General features: G+C 41.8%; 1 protein-coding gene across 1 annotated transcript in view; it reads left to right on the top strand.

Moving 5' to 3' along the window:
* Positions 1–5,304: 5,304 nt before the first annotated feature.
* DHTKD1 (dehydrogenase E1 and transketolase domain containing 1) overlaps positions 5,305–19,814 on the top strand; it is a 75,036-nt gene continuing 60,526 nt past the window's right edge. The window contains exon 1 of the mRNA XM_004379687.1: positions 5,305–5,462. Within this exon, the coding sequence (XP_004379744.1) occupies positions 5,309–5,462 (154 nt within the window). The 5' untranslated portion in view covers positions 5,305–5,308. The remainder of the gene's footprint in view (positions 5,463–19,814) is intronic.

Genomic DNA, 19,814 nt, shown 5'->3' with positions numbered 1-19,814 from the left:
AGAGTCCCACATAATTCTTAGGGTTTCTTCATTTTTTTGAATCCCTTTATCTGATTTTTCCTCAAATAAGTTGGTGTCAAGTGCTTTATCTTCAGTCTCACTAATTCTGACTTCCGTTGCCTCAATTCTTCTCTTATGACTTTCTACTGAGTTATCTAATTCTGAAATTTTATTGTTAATCTTTTGGATTTTTATTTGCTGTCTCTCTATGGGTTCTTGCAGCCTGTTAAATTCATGATTTTGCCCTTGTATAACCTTCCTAAATTCCTCTATCGCTTTGTGTGTTCCTTGGCATGTTCTGCATTTTGCATGATCTCTTTCCTGATGTCTTTAAGAGTTCTGTATATTAATCTTTTGTTTTCTACCTCCAGTAATTCCAAGAATTTCTTTTCCTCCAGAAATTTTCTTCATTCTTTATTCTGGGAGCTTGCTTAAGCCATCATTGTCTGCCTCTTTATGTGATTTGATATTGACTGCTTTCTCCAAGCCATCAATAAGTTATTATATTTATTTATTTTATATTTGCTTACTGTGTCCTAGCTTCATGTTTTGTTTTGTTTTGATATGCCCACATAGGCTGCTCATGTGAGCTAGTTTGATTATTGGTGCTTTTGAAGCTCTAACGTCCTGTCAACAGGTGGTTAGATCTGTTACTAGGTATGTGAGCCCAGGAATCTGTTTACTTTTCTTGTATGGATTCAGCTTAGGTGTCCAGGTAGTTGGTCACCAAGTGTGTGGTGCAGTCTCTCACCTACAGTCCTAGACAGGCAGGGGTGATTAGTGTAGGCACAGGTATCTCGCTGCAATAGGGGGTCACACACTGAGCAAGGCAGGGGGCTGACGGCTGTCCCTGAGTGTCTGGGAAGAAAGCACGTAGCGGTTCCCTAGAGCACATAGGTGGGTGGGTTTTGCAGCTGGGCTATGAGCACCCAGTACTGTTGGCTCTAAGGACTGAGAGGCACCACTTATTCTTGGACTTCTGGCGTGGGTGGCTATGTGGCGTGGGTGGAGCTACCAGTCCTCAGGCCCCTGATGCTGGTAGGTAAGGATCCTGCTTAATGGGCAGAGCAGTGTCAAATGTAATGAACCTGCCACTTCACTATATAGCTGATACATTTGAAGTTAGTTCTCAGGTATATACCCTATTGTACTGTGCTAATGAGGGCCTACGCTGTTGAAATGGGCCCACACAGGTCTATGCAGAGGTGAAAGGCATTCAAAGTCTGTGGACCCCTTATGCCTGTGCCTAGGCAAAGGAGCTGTGCCTACCCTGAATTCCTGGCTTAGAGGAGCCGGCAGATTATTTTTTGCTGTTTGTTAATTTGTTCCCTCTCCAAGGCTGGAAGAATGGCTCAGGGTGTGTGACAGGTCCTACTTTGGCCTAGGGCACTTGGGGGCAGGTAAATGGGAGAGGTTTTTTCCGAAGGCGGTGTTTTTTAATCAGCACGGTGGGTCAGACGCAGGTACTTACCTTTTGCCAATTGAGCACTGATTCTCACTGGTTCTGGATGCTGGAGTAGACTCTCTGCCACTAGGTCTCTCCTGATGTGGAAAACTCCTCCTGAGTGCCACTGCTTGCCTCACTGCACATGTGAGCCAATCTGACCTGAAGGTCACTGGCTCTTGCCCGGTCAGGTCTGGCAACTCCTCACTGCTTCTGAACTGTCTCTCCCTCCCCCTGCCACTCAGTCCTATCCCCTAACTTTGTCTTTGATGCTCAGGGCTCCTAGATTGTCACATATAATCGATTCACTTGTTTTCTTGGATCTTTGTTGTAAGAGTTACCACAGGAAGCATCTGACTACTTTGCCATCTTGGCCGCACCTTCTCATTTGATTTCTTGACTGCAGCTTCCATGGGCATTGACTGTGGATCCAAGTGAAGTGATATCCTTGACAACTTCAATATTTTCTCCATTTATCATGATGTTGCTTATTGGTCCAGTTGTAAGGATTTTTGTTTTCCTTATGTTGAGGTGCAGTCCATACTGAAGGCTGTAGTCTTTGATCATCATCAGTAAGTGCTTCAAGTCCTCTTCACTTTCAGCAAGCAAGGTTTTGTCATCTGCATATGACAGGCTGTTAATGAGTCTTCCTCCAATCCTGATGCCCCTTCTTCATATAGTCCAGCTTCTCAGATTATTTGCTCAGCATACAGATTGAATAAGTATGGCGAAAGATACGGCCTTGATTCACACCTTTCCTGACTTTAAACACGCAGTATCCCCTTGTTCTGTTCAAATGACTGCCTCTTGTTCTATGTACAGGTTACACATGAGCACAGTTAAGTGTTCTGGAATTCCCATTCTTCGCAATGTTATCCATAATTTGTTATGATCCACACAGTTGAATGCCTTTGCATAGTTATAGGTAAACACTTTTCTGGCATACTTTGCTTTCAGCCAAGATCCATCTGACGTCAACAATGCTATCCCTCATTCCACTTGTGTGTGACGTTAATAATATTGTTAGATAATTTCCACATTCTGTTGGATCATCTTTTGTTTGGAATAAGCACAAATATGGATCTCTTCCAGTCGATTGGCCAGGTAGCTGTCTTCCAAATTCCTTGGCATAGATAAGTGAGCACCTCCAGGGCTGCATCCATTTGTTGAAACATCTCAGTTGGTATTACGTCAATTCCTGGAGCCTAGGAGAGGAAATAACATGTGTGAAACCCTGAAGTAGGAAAAGTATAGATGTTCAAGGAACTGAAAATAAAGTCAGATGTGATAGAAAGACCAAGACCAAGAGGCAAAGGAGTCTAAGATATTGGTTAGAAAATGATAGGGAATAACGAAAAACAGATCTAAGCTGAAAAAGTAGGCAAACCAATATGGAATGAAATGATGAAAAATGGAAGGGAAAATGGGTTACAGGTTCCAGTGAGGTTGAAGAATGGGTGCTGGAGAAATGCAACGAAGGACAGAAGGCTGTAGTCAGAAAATAGGATGTTTGATTTGATGATTTTTAAAAGTGATGCAAATTCTAATGACCAGGAGAGTGGTTGACTAAAATGGAATGGGGAAGAATGTCATCAGAGACTGAGAGTGTGGGTTATTTGATGAGTTGTCCTTATCATCTTGGGTAATGGTAGGAGTTGAGTTATCTAGGAAGACTTGGTAAATGAAGAGGAGTGACTAAGAAGTTGGCAGATGATGTTAATGAGGAGGGGGAGAAGGTGCGGTACATCCCTAATACATGAATTCAAATCAGCCGGGAAATTCGCAAGACAGTAGGCAGTTCCTGGGGTTAAGGATGATACAGATCCCACCTGTGGACCCTAAATTCATTCAAAATAGCTCTCAAATCTGCCTACTCTCCTTCATTATTGCTAGTCCAGGCCATCAAAACCTCTCTCCTGTCTGACAGTGGAGGCTTGCATGTTGCTATGATGCTGAACAGGTTTCAATAAGCTTCCAGACTAAGACAGACAAGGACGAAAGGGGGCAATAATAGCTTTCTAATTGGTCTTGTTTTGGATCTTTCCCTGCCTAGCCATACTTAATACACATTGAGTCAGAGCGATCTTTAAAAATTAATATCCGATCAGGTAACTGTTGCCTAAACCCATTCAATAGCTCTCTGTTCTTCTTTGGCTAAAGTTCAAATGCTTTAACATGACTTAAAAGTTCTTTAAAGATCCCTGATCTTGACTCATTTCTTAAAACTACTGCCTTTCCTTTTTCCCAGCTAGAAACTTCAATTGGTGTGCTTTCACACTAACTTCCAAACATTTGCAGGTGCTATTCCTTTTCTTCCCTTTCAAACCTCCTCCCATATCTCCTCTCTCCCTCTTTCAGCTTGATCTTGCTTAGTTATTTCACCAAAAAAAAAAGCAGCAGAAAATAATTTCTTTATCCTCCCACCATCAAATCTATCAACCCACCTGAATATGCACTGTTAATCTCTGTCTTTCTGTATACATGAGTTGTCTCCACTCCCGTCCAAGGATAACCTTTTCATTTGTGGATCAAGTCTTCTCTGGGACTTGATGTAAAATGACATTGATCCTGTAACTTGTCCCTTCCTTACTACTCAAGGCCCTTTTAATTATCCAGTTATCCCAAATCTACCTTTCCAGCTCTATCTCTTAATATACAACCAATTTTCAAGCCTTTTTGAATAACTTGCCATCTCAGGCTTCTTTGCCCATGCTTTTTCTTTTCTTTAGCACACCTTTCTCTTGTGCATTTACCTAACTCTTCATCCTTCAAGATTCTATTCTAGTGTCTCTTCCTTTAGGAGTTTCCCTGGCACACCTGTCTGTGCTGGATGCGGCTTCTCTGTGCCTGCAGGGCACCTGCACATACCTGTCTCATAGGATTTATCATACTGTGTTGAGTCCAGTCTATAATTAGACCGGAAGCTGATTAAGGGCAGACACTGTATCTTACTAATCCTTGCAACCCAGCAGAGTGCCTGGTAAGGATATTGGATGAATGAGTGAGGAGGAAAGATATCTTGGGATCATATGTCTAATGTTCTTGGGAGTATGGGGGTATGGCCGCACGACTGACTGGAATGATGGATATCTGACTGGGGAAGGATTCAGACCCCTCTCTCCTTCACCATACAGCCAAAGTTAAAGGTAAGTCATGAAATAAAATAGTTTGGGAAACTTTGTCAGAGATAGACCAAGCAAGAATCTCAAACATCTCTACACTTATGTCATCTATCATGCCAAACTTCTTTTGACTCCTGTTCTATCTCTTTCTTGCACTTTTCCCCTCCCCTATTTTCTTCTTTCTTCCTCAGTATTTCTTAAGGAAAAAAAGGAAGGGAAGAATTGATTTTGTAGCTCTCTCGTACGTTCTTTCCTTTTTTGCGTCCCCTGGTTTCAGTTCCAGCCACTTTGTCAACTCTGTCGTTATTTATTTATTTATTTATTTTTTGTATGAGAACCCTTCTTGCGTTTGTGGGTTTGTATTCTGGTTTTCAGCAGAGGGGTAATGGGTGAATACTCATCAGCGGCAGAGCGCAGGATATACAGATATATCGTGTTTTGTACCCTTAAGCTAGTAACGCTCCGTTCAGCATTTCCTTACTTTCCCTACAACCAAATCTAGGACTAACCTCAGTCGGGAGAATCACCCCTGGGTCCCGCCCTACTGCAGGAGTGTGCTTTCGCCCCCAAGGGACGCTCCCCCAGGCGGGTCCCTCCGGGCCAATCAAGCGCGGGGGCGTCGTCCCCGGGCGGTGTTCCCGGCCCCAAGGCTGCGCTCCCTGGTTACCAGCGGCCTTCGGCGCTCTCTGCTTCTTCTTGGCGTCTGCTTTGCCTCGTCCTTCTGCCGCTCTCTCCCTGGGATATGGCCTCGGCCACTGTGGCAGCAGCGACGCGGGGCCTTGGCCGGGTACCCCCGCTCCTCTGGCGCGGCTACCAGACCGAGCGGGGCGTCTACGGCTATCGGCCGAGGAAGGCGGAGAGCCGGGAGCCCAAGGCCGGCCTGGTGCGCCCGACAGGTCAGCGCGCAGCGGGGGACGCGGCCCGGGCGTTGCGGGGGCGGTTGGGGAGGGAAGGGATCCCCTGCCTGGCCTGCGGTGGGAGACTGGGAGGGGGTCGGGCGTCTGGGGTCCAGCAACCGGCCCGTGAGTGTGCGCCGCCTGTGAATGTGGGAAGGAAGGAGAGGCTGACCGCGAGCTCGGCCCCTTGTTTAGGACTGACTCGCTGAGGGGGCAGCGGGAGGCAGGCGTGGGTGTTGTCAGTGTCGGAGACACCCTCCTGTCTATCTTCTGTAATTGAGGATCCTGGGGTCGGGGTCTCAGCGTTGGTTCAAAGTTGGCTCATCTCCCCACCTTCCGAGTTAGGGCCTGGTTTTGGGAGCTGTTGTCTGTTCTATTTATTGGTTTGCAGACTTGTGGGAATTTGCGCTTTGCGGAGGCGGGGCTGTAGGAAAAGAAAAGTTATCAGATCTCCCAGCTAATCAAGGTAACACTAGGATACATTTCCAGGACCATCTCCAAAGCTTTTGTTTCTTGAAGGGAAATGGGTGAGCCAGGGATGTGTGGGGTCCAAGACTGTGCAGCTCGGGAGAAAAGGGAAGTTAATTCATGGGCTTGGGTAACAGCTTGGTATTTCTTGTCTAGCTGTCTACTCGTCTTAGCCTCTTTTACTGAACTTGGAACCATGTACTGATGGTTTTAATGGCTTAGGAAAAATGAATATCAATTTTTGGACAGCCTGTTACATGCTCATCTGTAAGAGACAAATTTTGAGTATTTGGTTTATACTCCAAAGTTAATGTATTTTCATTCATCCTCATAGAATAGAAAATGAGTACAGGTTGATTATTAGAAAAAAAAATCTACCATCTTTAAATCCAATTATCAGATTAACAATTAATATCCCTTTAATGATGTAAGTACCTGAACTTTGAATCTTACATCACACACTGGAACCTCAATATTTCACTCTTCACTTAAGAAGCAATTTAGAATAAACCTGATTTCCCTCTCTTAAATTCATTGAGTTCTTCTCTAGGGAAGCACATTGGTCAACTAAATTGTTAATCCCTTGTAGATAAGACTGTATATATTCTATCCCACTTTGCAAATTGACAGCCTAAAATTTCATGTCAATTGTTCTCAAACTTAAGTATGCATTCAAATCACTTTGAGTGCTGTTGAAATGCCAGTTCCCAGGCCTCACCTTCCCTGAGGTTCTAATTCAGTGGTCTGAGATGAGGTCCAGACATATGTGCTTTTATTAGGTAGCCCTCAGGTGGTTTTCTATTAGGAGGTGCTGGCCATCCTTGGCCAAACACTGTTAAGTGATGTATGTACATAACATGTTTAATAGTCCTTTCTCCATTTAAGATCATTTCAGCCTGTGCTTAATGCACAACTATTGTTATCTTGCTTGATGTTTTACCTTACACTTGAGTCTCTATTTTATTCCTATTAACAGCCTGGCCCGCTGAGAGTTAAGGCTTGCCTTAGAAATTACCAGGCCAGTGGTTCTCTTTCAACTGGAGGATTGTATCAAAATCATCTTGGGAGCTTTGGGCTGGTGTGGTTTGAAAAATATCTATGGAGTTGATTTTATAATAATCTCTTCCCTGTCGCTTATCATCAAATTGTTTTACCCTCTCTCTGTTAGTGAATTTGCTTTAATGTAGGGTGTTTGGTGAAATTCGGAAGTTCAGCATTGAATCAGAACGTCAGGTCAAGGGTATACAGTAGTCCCTCCTTACCCGTGAGGGATACATTCCAAGACCTCCCATGAATGCCTGAAATCCAGGATCGTAACGAACCCTATATGTTGTTGTTGTTGTTGTTAGGTGCCGTCAAGTCAGTTCCAACTCATAGCGACCCTATGCACCACAGACCGAGACACTGCCTGGTCCTGCGCCATGCTCACAATTGTTGTTATGCTTGAGCCCATTGTTACAGGCACTGTGTCAATCCATCTTGTTGAGGGTCTTCCTCTTTTGTGCTGACCCTGTACTTTACCAAGCATGATGTCCTTCTCCAGGGACTAATCCCCCCGACAACCTGTCCAAAGTAGCTGTCTTCCAAATTTCTTGGCATAGATGAGTAAACACTTCCAGCAGTGCATCTGTGTGTTGAAACATCTCAGTTGATATTCTGTCAGATTCCTGGAGACTTGTTTTTCTCCAATGCCTTCAGTGCAGCTTGGACCTCTTCCTTCAGTACCATCAGTTCCTGATCATATGCTACTTCTTTAAATGGTTGAACATCGACCAGTTCTTTTCGGTATAATGACCCTGTGTATTCCTCCCATCTTCTTTTGATGCTTCCTGCATTGTTTAATATTTTCTGCATAGAATCCTTCACTACAGCAACTCGAGGCTTGAATTTTTTCTTCAGTTCTTTCAGCTTGAGGAATGCTGAGCATGTTCTTCCCTTTTGGTTTTGTATCTCCAGCTCTTTGCACATGTCATTGTGATACTTTACTTTGTCTTCTCGAGCCACCCTTTGAAATCTTCCATTCAGTTCTTTTACTTCATCATTTCTTTCTTTTGCTTTACCTACTCGACGTTCAAGAGCAATTTTCAGAGTCTTTTCTGACATCCATTTTGGTTTCTCTTTCCTGTCTTTTTAATGACCTCTTGCTTTCTTCATGTATGATATCCTTGATGTCATTCCACAACTCGTCTGTTCTTCAGTCATTAGTGTTCAACGTGTCAAGTCTGTTTTTGAGATGGTCTCTAAATTCAGGTGGGATATACTCAAGGTCATACTTTGGCTCTCATGGACTTGTTCTAATTTTCTTCTGTTTCAACTTGAACTTGCATATGAGCAATTGATGGTCTGTTCTGCAGTCAGTCCCTGGCCTTGTTCTGACTGATGATATTGAGCTTTTCCATCATCTCTTTCCACAGATGTAGTCTATTTGATTCCTGTGTATTCCTTCTGGTGAGGTCCATGTGTATAGTCACCGTTTATGTTGGTTAAAAAAGGTATTTGCTACTAAGAAGTCATTGGTCTTGCAAAATTTTATCATGCGATCTCCGGCATCATTTCTATCCCCAAGGCCGTATTTTCCAACTACCAATCCTTCTTCTTTGTTTCCAGCTTTCGCGTTCCAATCACCAGTAATTATCAATGCATCCTGATTGCATGTTTGATCAATTTCAAACCTAAGAAGCTGGTAAAAAATCTTCAATTTCTTCATCTTTGGCCTTAGTGGTTGGTGCGTAAATTTGAATAATAGTCGTATCAACTAGTCTTCCTTGTAGGCGTATGGATATTATCCTATCACTGACAGTGTTGTACTTCAGGATAGATCTTGAAATGTTCTTTTTGATGATGAGTGCAACGCCATTCCTCTTCAAGTTGTCATTACTGCCATAGTAGAACATATGGTTGTCTGATTCAAAATGGCCAATACCAGTCTATTTCAGCTCACTAATGCCTAGGATATTGATGTTCATGCATTCCATTTCATTTCTGACGATTTCCAGTTTTCCTAGATTCATACTTCGTACATTCCACGTTCCGATTATTAATGGATGTTTGCAGCTGTTTCTTCTCATTTTGAGTCATGCCACATCAGCAAATGAAGGTTCTGAAAGCTTGACTCCATCCACATCATTAAGGTCGAGTCTACTTTGAGGAGGCAGCTCTTCCCCAGTTGTCTTTTGAGTGCCGTCCAACCTGGGGGGCTCATCTTCCAGCACTATATCAGACAATGTTCTGCTGCTATTCATAAGGTTTTCACTGGCTAATTCTTTTCAGAAGTAAACTGCTGGGTCCTTCTTCCTAGTCTGTCTTAGTCTGGAAGCTCAGCTGAAACCTGTCTACCATGGGTGACCCTGCTGGTATCTGAATACCAGTGGCATAGCTTCCAGCATCACAGCAACACGCAAGCCCCCACAGTATGACGAACTGACAGAACCCTATATAGAACCCTATATATACTTTGATTTGTCCTATACATACATACCTGTGATAAAGTTTAATTTGTAAATTAGGCACAGTAAGAGATTAACAGCAATAACTAATAATAAAATAGAGTAATTATAACAATATACTGTAATAAAAGTTCTGTGAATGATAGAGCGGGACAGTCAGAGATTTCATCATGCTCCATACTCATTTAACATTTTCAAACCACGGTAACTGAAACCTTGGAAAGCAAAACTGTGGCTGGGGAGGGGCTACTATAATCTTGTGTGGTATTGGGAGGGAAAGGTAAAAAATCAATACTGGAAAACAGTTGTTGCACAGTTGCAGGATCCGGCTTAAGGTATTTTGTTGCTAAGATTAATAACTTTCTTGTCACTCTCCTTAGTTTTTGTAATAGTTTGAATAAAACTTAAAGGCAAGTGGGCCATTTTGTAACTTTCTTCAAAATTACCGTTGCATGTAGATTTGTGATTTTTTCTTCTTCTTTCTGTTTCAGGACTTATCATGTTACTTTTTAATAACTCTTTTTGTAGATCTTTATCTCCTACGAGGCTGTGTAGGAGAAAAGGGGAAATAGAGTTGAATATATCACTTCCAATAGCATCCTGTTGGCCAGAACTCAGTCACATATTTATACATGTCCATCTACAAAGGAGACTGGCCATGCACCATTTAAAACTTATTTTGAAAGAGAAGCGATTATTGTAGATGTTGGGAAACAACTAGTAGTCACCACATTCCACGTCTTTTCCTACTCAAGTATCCTAAGCTTTTCTTTCCACACATAGAATGTATTCACCTTCTCTGTAAAGGAGAAAAACCCCAAAGTCCAATTCCGGATCCAGCTCTAAGTCCATTATCTCTTGGGAATGTGTAATCCTCTCCATCAAGTCTGGTTGTGGCTCCTCATGGTATGGCATTTTATGAACTGCCATCCACCCCATATATATATATTCGATATATAAAGAAAACTCCCATTTGTAAAAGGAAAGAATGAGGAATTCACAGCAGTCACTGGCTCAAACCAGTTATCAAATTCTGTTAGGTAGGAATTCGAAAAGCTCCTTGACATGGCAATGTAGTAAATTCATTAGTTTATTTGACCTTCGCCAGCTGTGCCCTCGGTCCATTCCTCTGGCTCTGCCTTATGGGTTCTTCCTTGACTGTTGTTTTCTGTGGCCATATCTAAAGTGGGCATTAGAGAATATCCCCTCCTTGGAGGCTACACAACTTCCACAACCCCCTTTATTCTGATAAGTTTTTCTGCTAAGGAGCCGAGAGTTACTTTGTTGTTCTTGTTAGTTGTGGTGAAGTCGATTCCGACTCATGGCGGCCCCATGTGTGCAGAGTAGAATCATGCTTCTCGGGGTTTTCAAGGCTGTGACCTTTTGGAAGCAGAGTGCCAGTCTTGTCTTCTAAGGTTGCTCTGGGTGGGTAGTAGCTGAATGCTTAACCATTTGCACCATAGGGGTCATCAATGATAGGTTTTTTTGTTGTTTTTTGTTTTTCTAGCCACATTTTGAATTTCTTCGGCAGTGCAATTTTCTTATAAAATTCGTTGATGTGCAGTCTTTATGTTTCTGGTCATTACATGAGCAAATTGCCACAGTCAGATCTCATCCAGATAGTTTTTAAACCTGAAAATTCTGGTCTTTTATTCAGTGCTTCTTTGCTCTCTATTTCCCTGTCTCTAAAATTTTAATGATGTCTACACTGAGACTGATGGGGGCAGTAGTTGTTCAGTGATAGAATTCTCACTTTCCATGAGGGAGACCTGGGGAGCCCTGGCAATACCTCATGTATGTTGCCATGATGTTGATCAGGTCTCAGCAGAACTTTCAGACTAAAATGGACTAGGAAGAAAGGCCTGACAATCTACTTCCAAAAATCAGCAAACGAAAACCTGATGGATCACAATGGTCCGATCCACAACTGATCATGGGGATGGTGCAGGAACAGGCAGCATTTTGTTCCATGGTGCATGAGGTCACCATGAGTTGGGGTCGGCTTGACAGCAGCTAACGACAACAACAATATAATATAACCTTACTATAAGGTAGTAGAAGAAGGGTTGAGTCTACTCTCTTATCTCCAGCTAAGACAGCCTCTTCAGAACCACTTCTTCCAATTGCTTCTGTTATTGTTTTTTGGTTTTATCAAACTTGCTGCATTATAGGCACTGAGGCCAGAGACAGAGAGTACCTCCCTGTAGTTAGTTAGGTGCCATCGAGTAAACTCCAACTCATAAACGACCCTATGTGTAACAGAAAGCAACGTTGCCTAGTCCTGTGCCATCCTCACAATCGTTGCTATGTTTGAGCCCATTGTTGCAGCCATTGTGTCAGTCCATCTTGTCGAGGGTCTTCCTCTTTTTCTCTGACCCTCTACTTTACCAAGCATGATATCCTTCTTCAGGAACTGGTCTCTCCTGATAACATGACCAAAGTATGTGAGACAAAGTCTCACCATCCTCGCTTCCTAAGGAGCATTCTGACTGTACTTCTTCCAAGACAGATTGGTTTGTTCTTCTGGCAGTCTGTGGTATAGCCAATATTCTTCACCAACAACATAATTCAAATGCATCAATTCTTCTTTGGACTTCTTATTCATTGTTCAGCTTTCACATGCATGAGGCAATTGAAAATACTATGGCTTGGGTCAGGCACACCTTAGCCCTCAAAGTGACATCTTTGTTTTTTAAGATTTTAAAGACATCTTATACAGCAGATTTGCCCAACGTAATACGTCATTTGATTTCTTGACTACTGCTTCTGTGGGCGTTGATTGTGTTTTCAAGTAAAATGAAATTCTTGGCAACTTAATATTTTCTCCATTTGTCATGATTTTGCTTATTACAGGTGACAGTTTTACCAAATGTTTTGTCATATAGCATAAAACTACTCATCAGCTTTCCAGTCTGAAATATCTATGTCCTTGGCACCTATTGCCTGAATGCTAAGCTGGTGTCTTATGTATTTTAGGTTTTGTTATGGCAGCAAACCACCTCTAATACCAAGTTCTGTATTAGAGAGGATGAGTTTAAACAGACTTGAAATAACAATGACTTAAATAAGCAAAAGTCTGAAATGGCATGACAGCTTTGCTCTCCAAAGTCATAGAGGTTCAAGCACCTTTTGTCTTGTTCCTTTACCATCCCATGGGTGTTGCTCTCAACTGTTCAGTCCAAAATGGCTCCTCACTACATCCACATACTACCCAGAACATGGCATCTTCTCCCATCCAAGATGACAGTGAAGAGGAAGGAGGTATGATCAAGGTTATGGTGCCTCCTACTCCTCTGTGCCCTTCATCAGCCTTCTTCCTTCATATGTTTATCTTGGATAAAGTAAATTCCTGCAAAGGATGACTGCATCATTCACTAAGACTTCCTTTGTATTAAGGCTTTAAAGAGCTATTGAATCAGCTTCCAGTAACCTTTTGGATGGTAGTGGTATCACTAGTTAAAATTTCACTTGTGGTAGGTGTTCTTTGTAGCTGGCCGTTGGTAACAGCTTGTACTTTAACCTCTGCAAACCTCAATTTCCAAGTAAACTTGGAATTTATCAACAATCCCAACTGAAGATGGTGGTGGATTTAGGAATAGTGATTCTTGGGTATAAATTTCATGCTGAAGGATTTGGGACCTATTATTAAAAATAGCAGAATTTAGAGACCATCAGGAGATGGGAGCCATAGGATTCCAAACAGCGTCTAGTGTTTATTGAAGTGAGGTACTGAGCTTTGGTCACTGAAGTGAGGTTGTAGGGATGTTGCATACTGGAAATAACAGGAGCCTTTACAGGAGTCATAGGAAAAAAGTTTGAAGAAAATCTGATTGCATTAGATTTTTTAAAAAAATCTAGATAATTCTATAGCCCAAATGCAGACCAAAAAAAGGCTAAGGACCTTAGCTCTTAAACTTTCTCTTTCTCTCTTTTTTTAAATGTCTGATGGCTTCTAGTTTGTTCATGCCTTTTGGTATAAGCTCTGGACTTGCCTTTTCAACCTTTGTTATGGTGTGTTCAATAGAGCACTGAATTTGAAGTCAAACACATCTGAGTTCAAATCCCAGCTTCTTCATTACCTGACTGTGTCACCTTCTGTAGGTCTTGCCCTCACTGGGTCTCATTTTACTCTTCTGCACATAAGGATACCTATTTCAGAATTAGGGTTAGGTAAGATGGTGTGTGTAAAAACATTCAATGCAGTGTACAGTAAAAGTACTAAATAAATGGTCAGCATAATTTATTATCAATCTGTGAGCTTTGTATTTACCCATCTTGGCAATAATTTAAGAAAGAATTAGAAAAAACAAAACAAAACTGAAAGAACCAGCAAATGCTGTCTTTTAAAAGTATGGTTATTTATAGAAACAAATATGGCAAAATAAATTTATAAAACTATGTATGTGTATTTGAGGTGGGAATGGAGGAGAGGATATCAAATGAACTCAGTTGCAACCTAGATCTATCAGAGTTTATTGTACAAGATTTAGTACTCTGATTCAAAGCCATTTGGCCTTGAATGTGGCCATATGTGAAGTTCCTAAGGTGAAGTTGGAAGCCCCATCTCATTTTAATAGAGTTCTAAAGGAAATTCCCCTTTTTGGAAGTCTTTAATGTTTTTATAAATATTCGACTCTCCCACTTGCGTTAAGCATATGCCGCCTTGAATGGAAATAGAACTATGGATATGTTCTAGATATTTTTTGGGAGGCTGTTTATGACTAAATGATGAAAAAGAACTGCCATTGACTTTTAGTTTAAGTACAGTTACCTGTTAGTGTAAAATCCCTCGATAGTGCAAATGGTTAACATGCTTAGCTGTTAACTGAAAGGTTGGAGGTTTGAGTCCACCCAGAGGTGCCTCAGAAGAAGGACCTGGTGATCTACGTCCAAAAAAATCAGCCATTGAAAACTCTGTGTAGCACAGTTCTACTCTGACACACATGGGGTCGCCATGAGTTGGAATCAACTCGACAGCAACTGGTTTACTGGTTAGTGGTCAGTGCACTTTACACTGGCTAATATGAACACTTTTCCTCCTAAAAACAAACCTTTCAGTGCTGCCCCCACCCCCACCACCGTGTTTGCTTATGGCAGAGAATGAAGTAATTGATATAGATATCTCTATCATAATTTTTTTTTTTTAACTTTTGTATTAAGTTTCTTTTGGTTGCTATCAACAGCAACCCCCTCTGGTTATCTTCAGCGAAGAAGGGACTTTATTTGAAAGATATAAGGATATCTCCTAGAACTGAAGGATGAATCAAACAACCAAGACATGGGAAGGGGAAAAACCAGAGGTAACTCTGGGAATATCGGCAGAAGGTGTGTGTGGACCATCAGGGCGTAGCCATTAATAAGCCAACACATGACTCAGCTCCTGTGTCAACTACACCATGTGGGTTAGCGGTCCCTAAGACCATCCTCATGTGGAGATTAACTAGAAGGATTTATAGCACTCAGCATATAGTTGTACTCATGGCTGAGATTTGTTCCAGTGGTGTAAGAAGTTGGATCATAATAGAAAAAGGTACAGAGTCTGGAGGAATCCCTGTGTAGCTTCAATATGCAGTCTCCCGCCCGTGAGGACCACACAGAGTGCACTCTTCCTCAAGTGATGAAAACACAGCAACGTGTGTGGTGTTTCTGCCCAGGGAAGGCCAGGGTTTTTATTGGGAGCTGCTTATGTAGGTACCCTCTGTATATACTAAAATTCCACACTCCCAGAAGGAAAGCAGGTTCAGCGTAAACCTCATTGTCTGCACAAACAGGCTAGGCGTCTGGGCTACTTTTATCAGTTAGGGAAAGGTAGGAACCCTCCTGAAATCCAGGTTCTCAGACACTAGCCAAGGGCCAACCTTGCAAGCAGGCCTTTCTGAGGATAGCAGTCTCCAGCTTACTCTTTTCTCCTAATATGTCTCTGAATTCCAAGTCTCAAATTCTGTAAAGAGTGAATCTGGCTCACCTTGACTCAGGTGTCTTTGGAATCCATTAAGTGTGGTAGGGAGGCCGATTAGACATGGCTCCTGGAGACCCAATCCTTGGTATGGGAGGGTGCAATTCTCAGAAAAGAGGAATTTAAAGTGCGCAAGAAGAATCTGCTTCAGTTTTTGTACTCCAAGTTTGAGGGCTCTGGAGAGCTTTCACTCTTTTGCAATATGCTGAATCTCAGGACTTCAGTCCATTCATTCAAGTAATAAACATTTCTTGAATATCACTATGTGCCAGTCTCCTGAGCCAGATGCACGCCTCTAATATTTTCCATTTTATTTTGAAATGTGCATGTGTATATGTGTTATGTTGTTTCCCTAACCCCTCTGCCTTTATTAGGGACTTTAACGTCAAATTACTGTATTTTTACACAAATAACGTGTGCATTATACGTTTTCGCCCTCTGTGCAAACCCCTCACAAATTATGTCCCTCGGTATGCTATGCATGTTACATGTATGGGTGTGTTATTTACGTGGGCTTGTTATTTGGGAAAAAATACAGTAAAGTCATATGAACTTTTGCAGGTATCACGGGTACTAAGTTGTTTGGGCAATATTGTGCCTAACATAAAGGTATTCATTTTTCTCTTACAGTAATCCTTTGATTTATATGGTAATAGGAAGTTCCCCCCCCCCCCCAGTTTTCTTTTTTAAAATCAGCTTTACTGAGTTATTTATGTACAACAAACTGCATGTGTTGAAAATGTACAATGTGGCTTTTAGTAGATATATATAATTGTGAAACCACCACCATGATCAAGCTATGAAAATTTCTATCACTACCAATGTTTTCCTATGCTCCTTTGCAGACTCTTCCTCCCTCCCTAATTGCTGCAGCTGCAGACTGGGAGTTGGGCCTTGCAGCCTAAAATATCTCTTAACAGGAAGTTGTTGTTGTGTTTTAGAATACCAAAAACCCAAACCCACTGCCATCGAGTCAATTCCAATTCATAGCGACCCTGTAGGATGGCAGAACTGCCCCATAGGATTTCCAAGGCTGTAAATCTTTACAGAAGCAGATTATCACATCTTTCTCCCGCAGAGCAGCTGGTGGGTTCGAACTGCCAACCTTTCAGTTAGCAGCTGAGTGCTTAACCACTGTGTCACCAGGTCTCCTTTTTTTTAATGAATATATTCATTCTCTTGCTATAAGGGAGCCCTGGTGGTATAGTGGTTAAGAGCTCAGCTGCTAACCAGAATGTAGGCAGTTGGAATCCACCAGCCGCTCCTTGGAAACCCTATGGGACAGTTCTGCTCTGTTCTGTAGGGTCACTGAGTCAGAAACAACTTGACAGCAATGAGTTTTGGTTTATTTCTATAATATCATCCTTTTAAATATTTTAATTTCCTTATTTGCTACGAAAGTAATACAAGAGAAGCACTTTTATCCAAAGCGTTTGAAACTGGAACTTGGTCAGCTAATGTTTTAAAAAGTAATTTAAGGGACACAGAAGGAGCCCTGGTGGAGCAATGATTAAGTGCTTGGCTGCTAACTAAAAGGTTGGTGATTCGAATCCACCCAGCAGCTCCACAGGAGAAAGACCTAGAGATCTGCTCCCATAAAGATTACAACCTAGGAAACCCTGTGGGGCAGTTCGACTCTGTCTTCTAGGGTTGCTATGAGTTGGAATTGACTTGATGGCACACAACAACAAAGAAATGTCATAAAGAAATGAGAGATGATGTAAGTATTTTATTTTAACTTAAGTATATATTTATTTTTGTTTGTGTATACACGAATCTTGGAAATGAAAAGAACCTATGAAAGCAATCTGCTTGCAGAATATCTCTAGATCTTTCTGATTTCTTCCCCAATATTTTGCTTTTTTTTCCCACAGTAATAGGCTTAGGAACAAATATAACATATATAACTATATGATTCTTCAAATATATAGTCAACTGGTGAGGGCAGGTGTGCCAGCTGTACTAGACAGGAGTCTACCAATCCAAAGCTTTCAGAGTGCAGTGGCAGCGAGTCAGCTAAATGGCTGCAGTTAAAAGAGCTCTACTGTGCATGTTCACTGTGAAGAATTTAGAAAATACAAGAAGCAGAAAGGAAACACAAACCAGGATTTCTATACTCAGGAATGATCATTGTTAAGTTTTTGGTCAATTTCATTCATATATACACTAATTCTCTTTCTACACACACATATGCACAAACCACTTTAATACAAAGTAGGCTCATGCTATATATGCACCATTTTAGAGTCTTTTTTTCTGTCTAAATAGACTGAAACTTTTTCATTAAGCATTCTTTTACAGCATTATTTTGTAGTTACTACAAACAAATGGAGATGAGTTATAATAGTTACTGCATGACCCTCAGAAGACTTGGGGTTTATAAGAAGGTAGAGGAGTAATGCTATGGAAATGTCAGTGAGGAATGAGGAAGATTCGACTCCACCTTCAAAATGTGAGGGCTGTGGGTGTGGGAGACGGAGCAGCTTTGCCTTCTACTCATGTCCTCTGGGGAAGACCAGATTTCAGTTAAGACCAGGAGTATAAGAAATGTTCAGGGAAGAGGTTAAGAAATATAGTGAAGTTTGTTAATCATGAAACAGAGTCCCAGAGGTCACAGTGGAAGCATCTGGGAGGAGAGAGGGAAGGTAAGTGACACTGGTCTGTTAGAAGAAATCAGAGCAAAGAAAGGAGGGTCTGAGAGAAAGTAGACTATCAGCATGGGTATAGGATGCTGTGCCCAGAGCTGTAGGGGAGGAGAATATTCCTCTCCCTGGATCTGCCAGAACAGTATGTGCTACATGTTCTTTGGAGTGAGCAGAGTCCTTTTGTGCCAAATCCCGTATCGATATTCTAGTGTATCATTAAAAGCCTGGCTAGTGAGCAGTTAGAAGTAGAAGCAGTGATCTTTCAGAGCTGACGTGGGTTCGTTAAGAACATGTTTTCAGTAGGGGCACTAGATTCCTATGAGGACGGTAATAACCCTGTATATTTATTATTGTACTTATTACCCTAAACATGTAGTTGTGTAGATGACAATGGAAGCCGTGGAAAGTGGAGGAGACCACCCAGAGAGGAAATAGATTGAGAAGGCCCTGGACAGACCCAAGGAACACCAATATTTTAGAGATGGACAAAGAAGAGGAGCCCCCAGAAGTGGCTGCAGCTGAGTAACCAGTGAGGTAGCAGGAAAATCAGGAGCTTGCGATGCCATAGAACTTAGGCAAGCATTTTTTTTTTTTTTTAAGCAGAGAGTAGTCAATAAAGGCAATGCCTTAGATATAGTCTATCTAGATTTTAGCCATAAATATGATGATATATTAGTTTCCTAGGGCTACCATTACTACAAACTTGGTGGCCTAAAACAATGGAAATTTATTATCTCATAGTTTTGGAGGCTGCAAGTCCAAAATTATGGTGTCATTAGGGCTATGCTTTCTCTGAAGGCTGTAGGAGATGTAGGAGAGGACCTTTCCTTGTCTCTTCCTAGCTTCTGGTAGTTACCAGCAATCCTTGGCATTCCTTGGTTTGTGGCTATATCTCTCTTCTGTGTTCACATGGCCTTCTTCCTTCTGTGTCTCTGTGTGTCTTCACATGGCCTTTTAGAAGGACACCAGTCATTGGACTTAGGGCACACCCTAATCCTGCATGACCTCATCTTCACTTAACTAGTTAGATCTGCAAAGACACTATTCCCAAATAAGATCACATTCTGAGGTTCTGAGTTGGACACAAATTTTGGGGCAATACTCTTCAACCCAGAGGAACCCTGGTGGTGTAAATGGTTATTTGCTCAGCTGCTAACTGAAAGGTTGGTGGTTTGAACCCACTCAGTACCTCTGCTGGAGAAAGACCTGGCAATCTGTTTCTGTAAGGTTACAGCCAAGAAAACCCTATGGAGCAGTTCTGCTCTGTCACATGGGGTCACTATGAGTTGAAAACAGTTCATTGACATGCAACAACAACAACAAATTCAACCTAGTACAGAAAGTTTTCTACGTTATAGAACAGGGACTGAAAACTTAAATAAGATTCAGAATACCACCATATGTCTGTCAGTTTGTCATACTGTGGTGGCTTGCATGTTGCTGTGATACTGGAAGCTATGCCACTGGCATTTCAAATACCAGCAGGGTCACCCTTGTGAATAGATTTGAACAGAGCTTCTAGACTAAGACAGACTAGGAAGAAGGAAGTGGCAGTCTACTTCTGAAAAAATTGGCCAATGGAAACCTTATGAATAGCAGCAGAACACTGTCTGATACAGTGCCAGAAGATGAGCCCTCAGGTTGGAAGACACTCAAAATAAGACTGAGGAAGAGCTGCCGCCTCAAAGTAGAGTCTACCTTAATTGATGTGGTTGGAGTCAAGTTTTCAGGGCCTTCATTTGCTTATTTCGCACAACTCAAAATACAATAAACAGCTGTAAACATCCATTAATAATCGGAATGTGGAAAGTATGAAGTATGAATCTTGGAAAATTGG

The sequence above is a fragment of the Trichechus manatus genome, unplaced genomic scaffold, assembly GCF_000243295.1.
Source record: "Trichechus manatus latirostris isolate Lorelei unplaced genomic scaffold, TriManLat1.0 scaffold00067, whole genome shotgun sequence".
NCBI lineage: Eukaryota > Metazoa > Chordata > Mammalia > Sirenia > Trichechidae > Trichechus > Trichechus manatus.
Note: the sequence above shows the minus strand (reverse complement) of the source record. Positions and strands in the feature narration are given on the sequence as shown.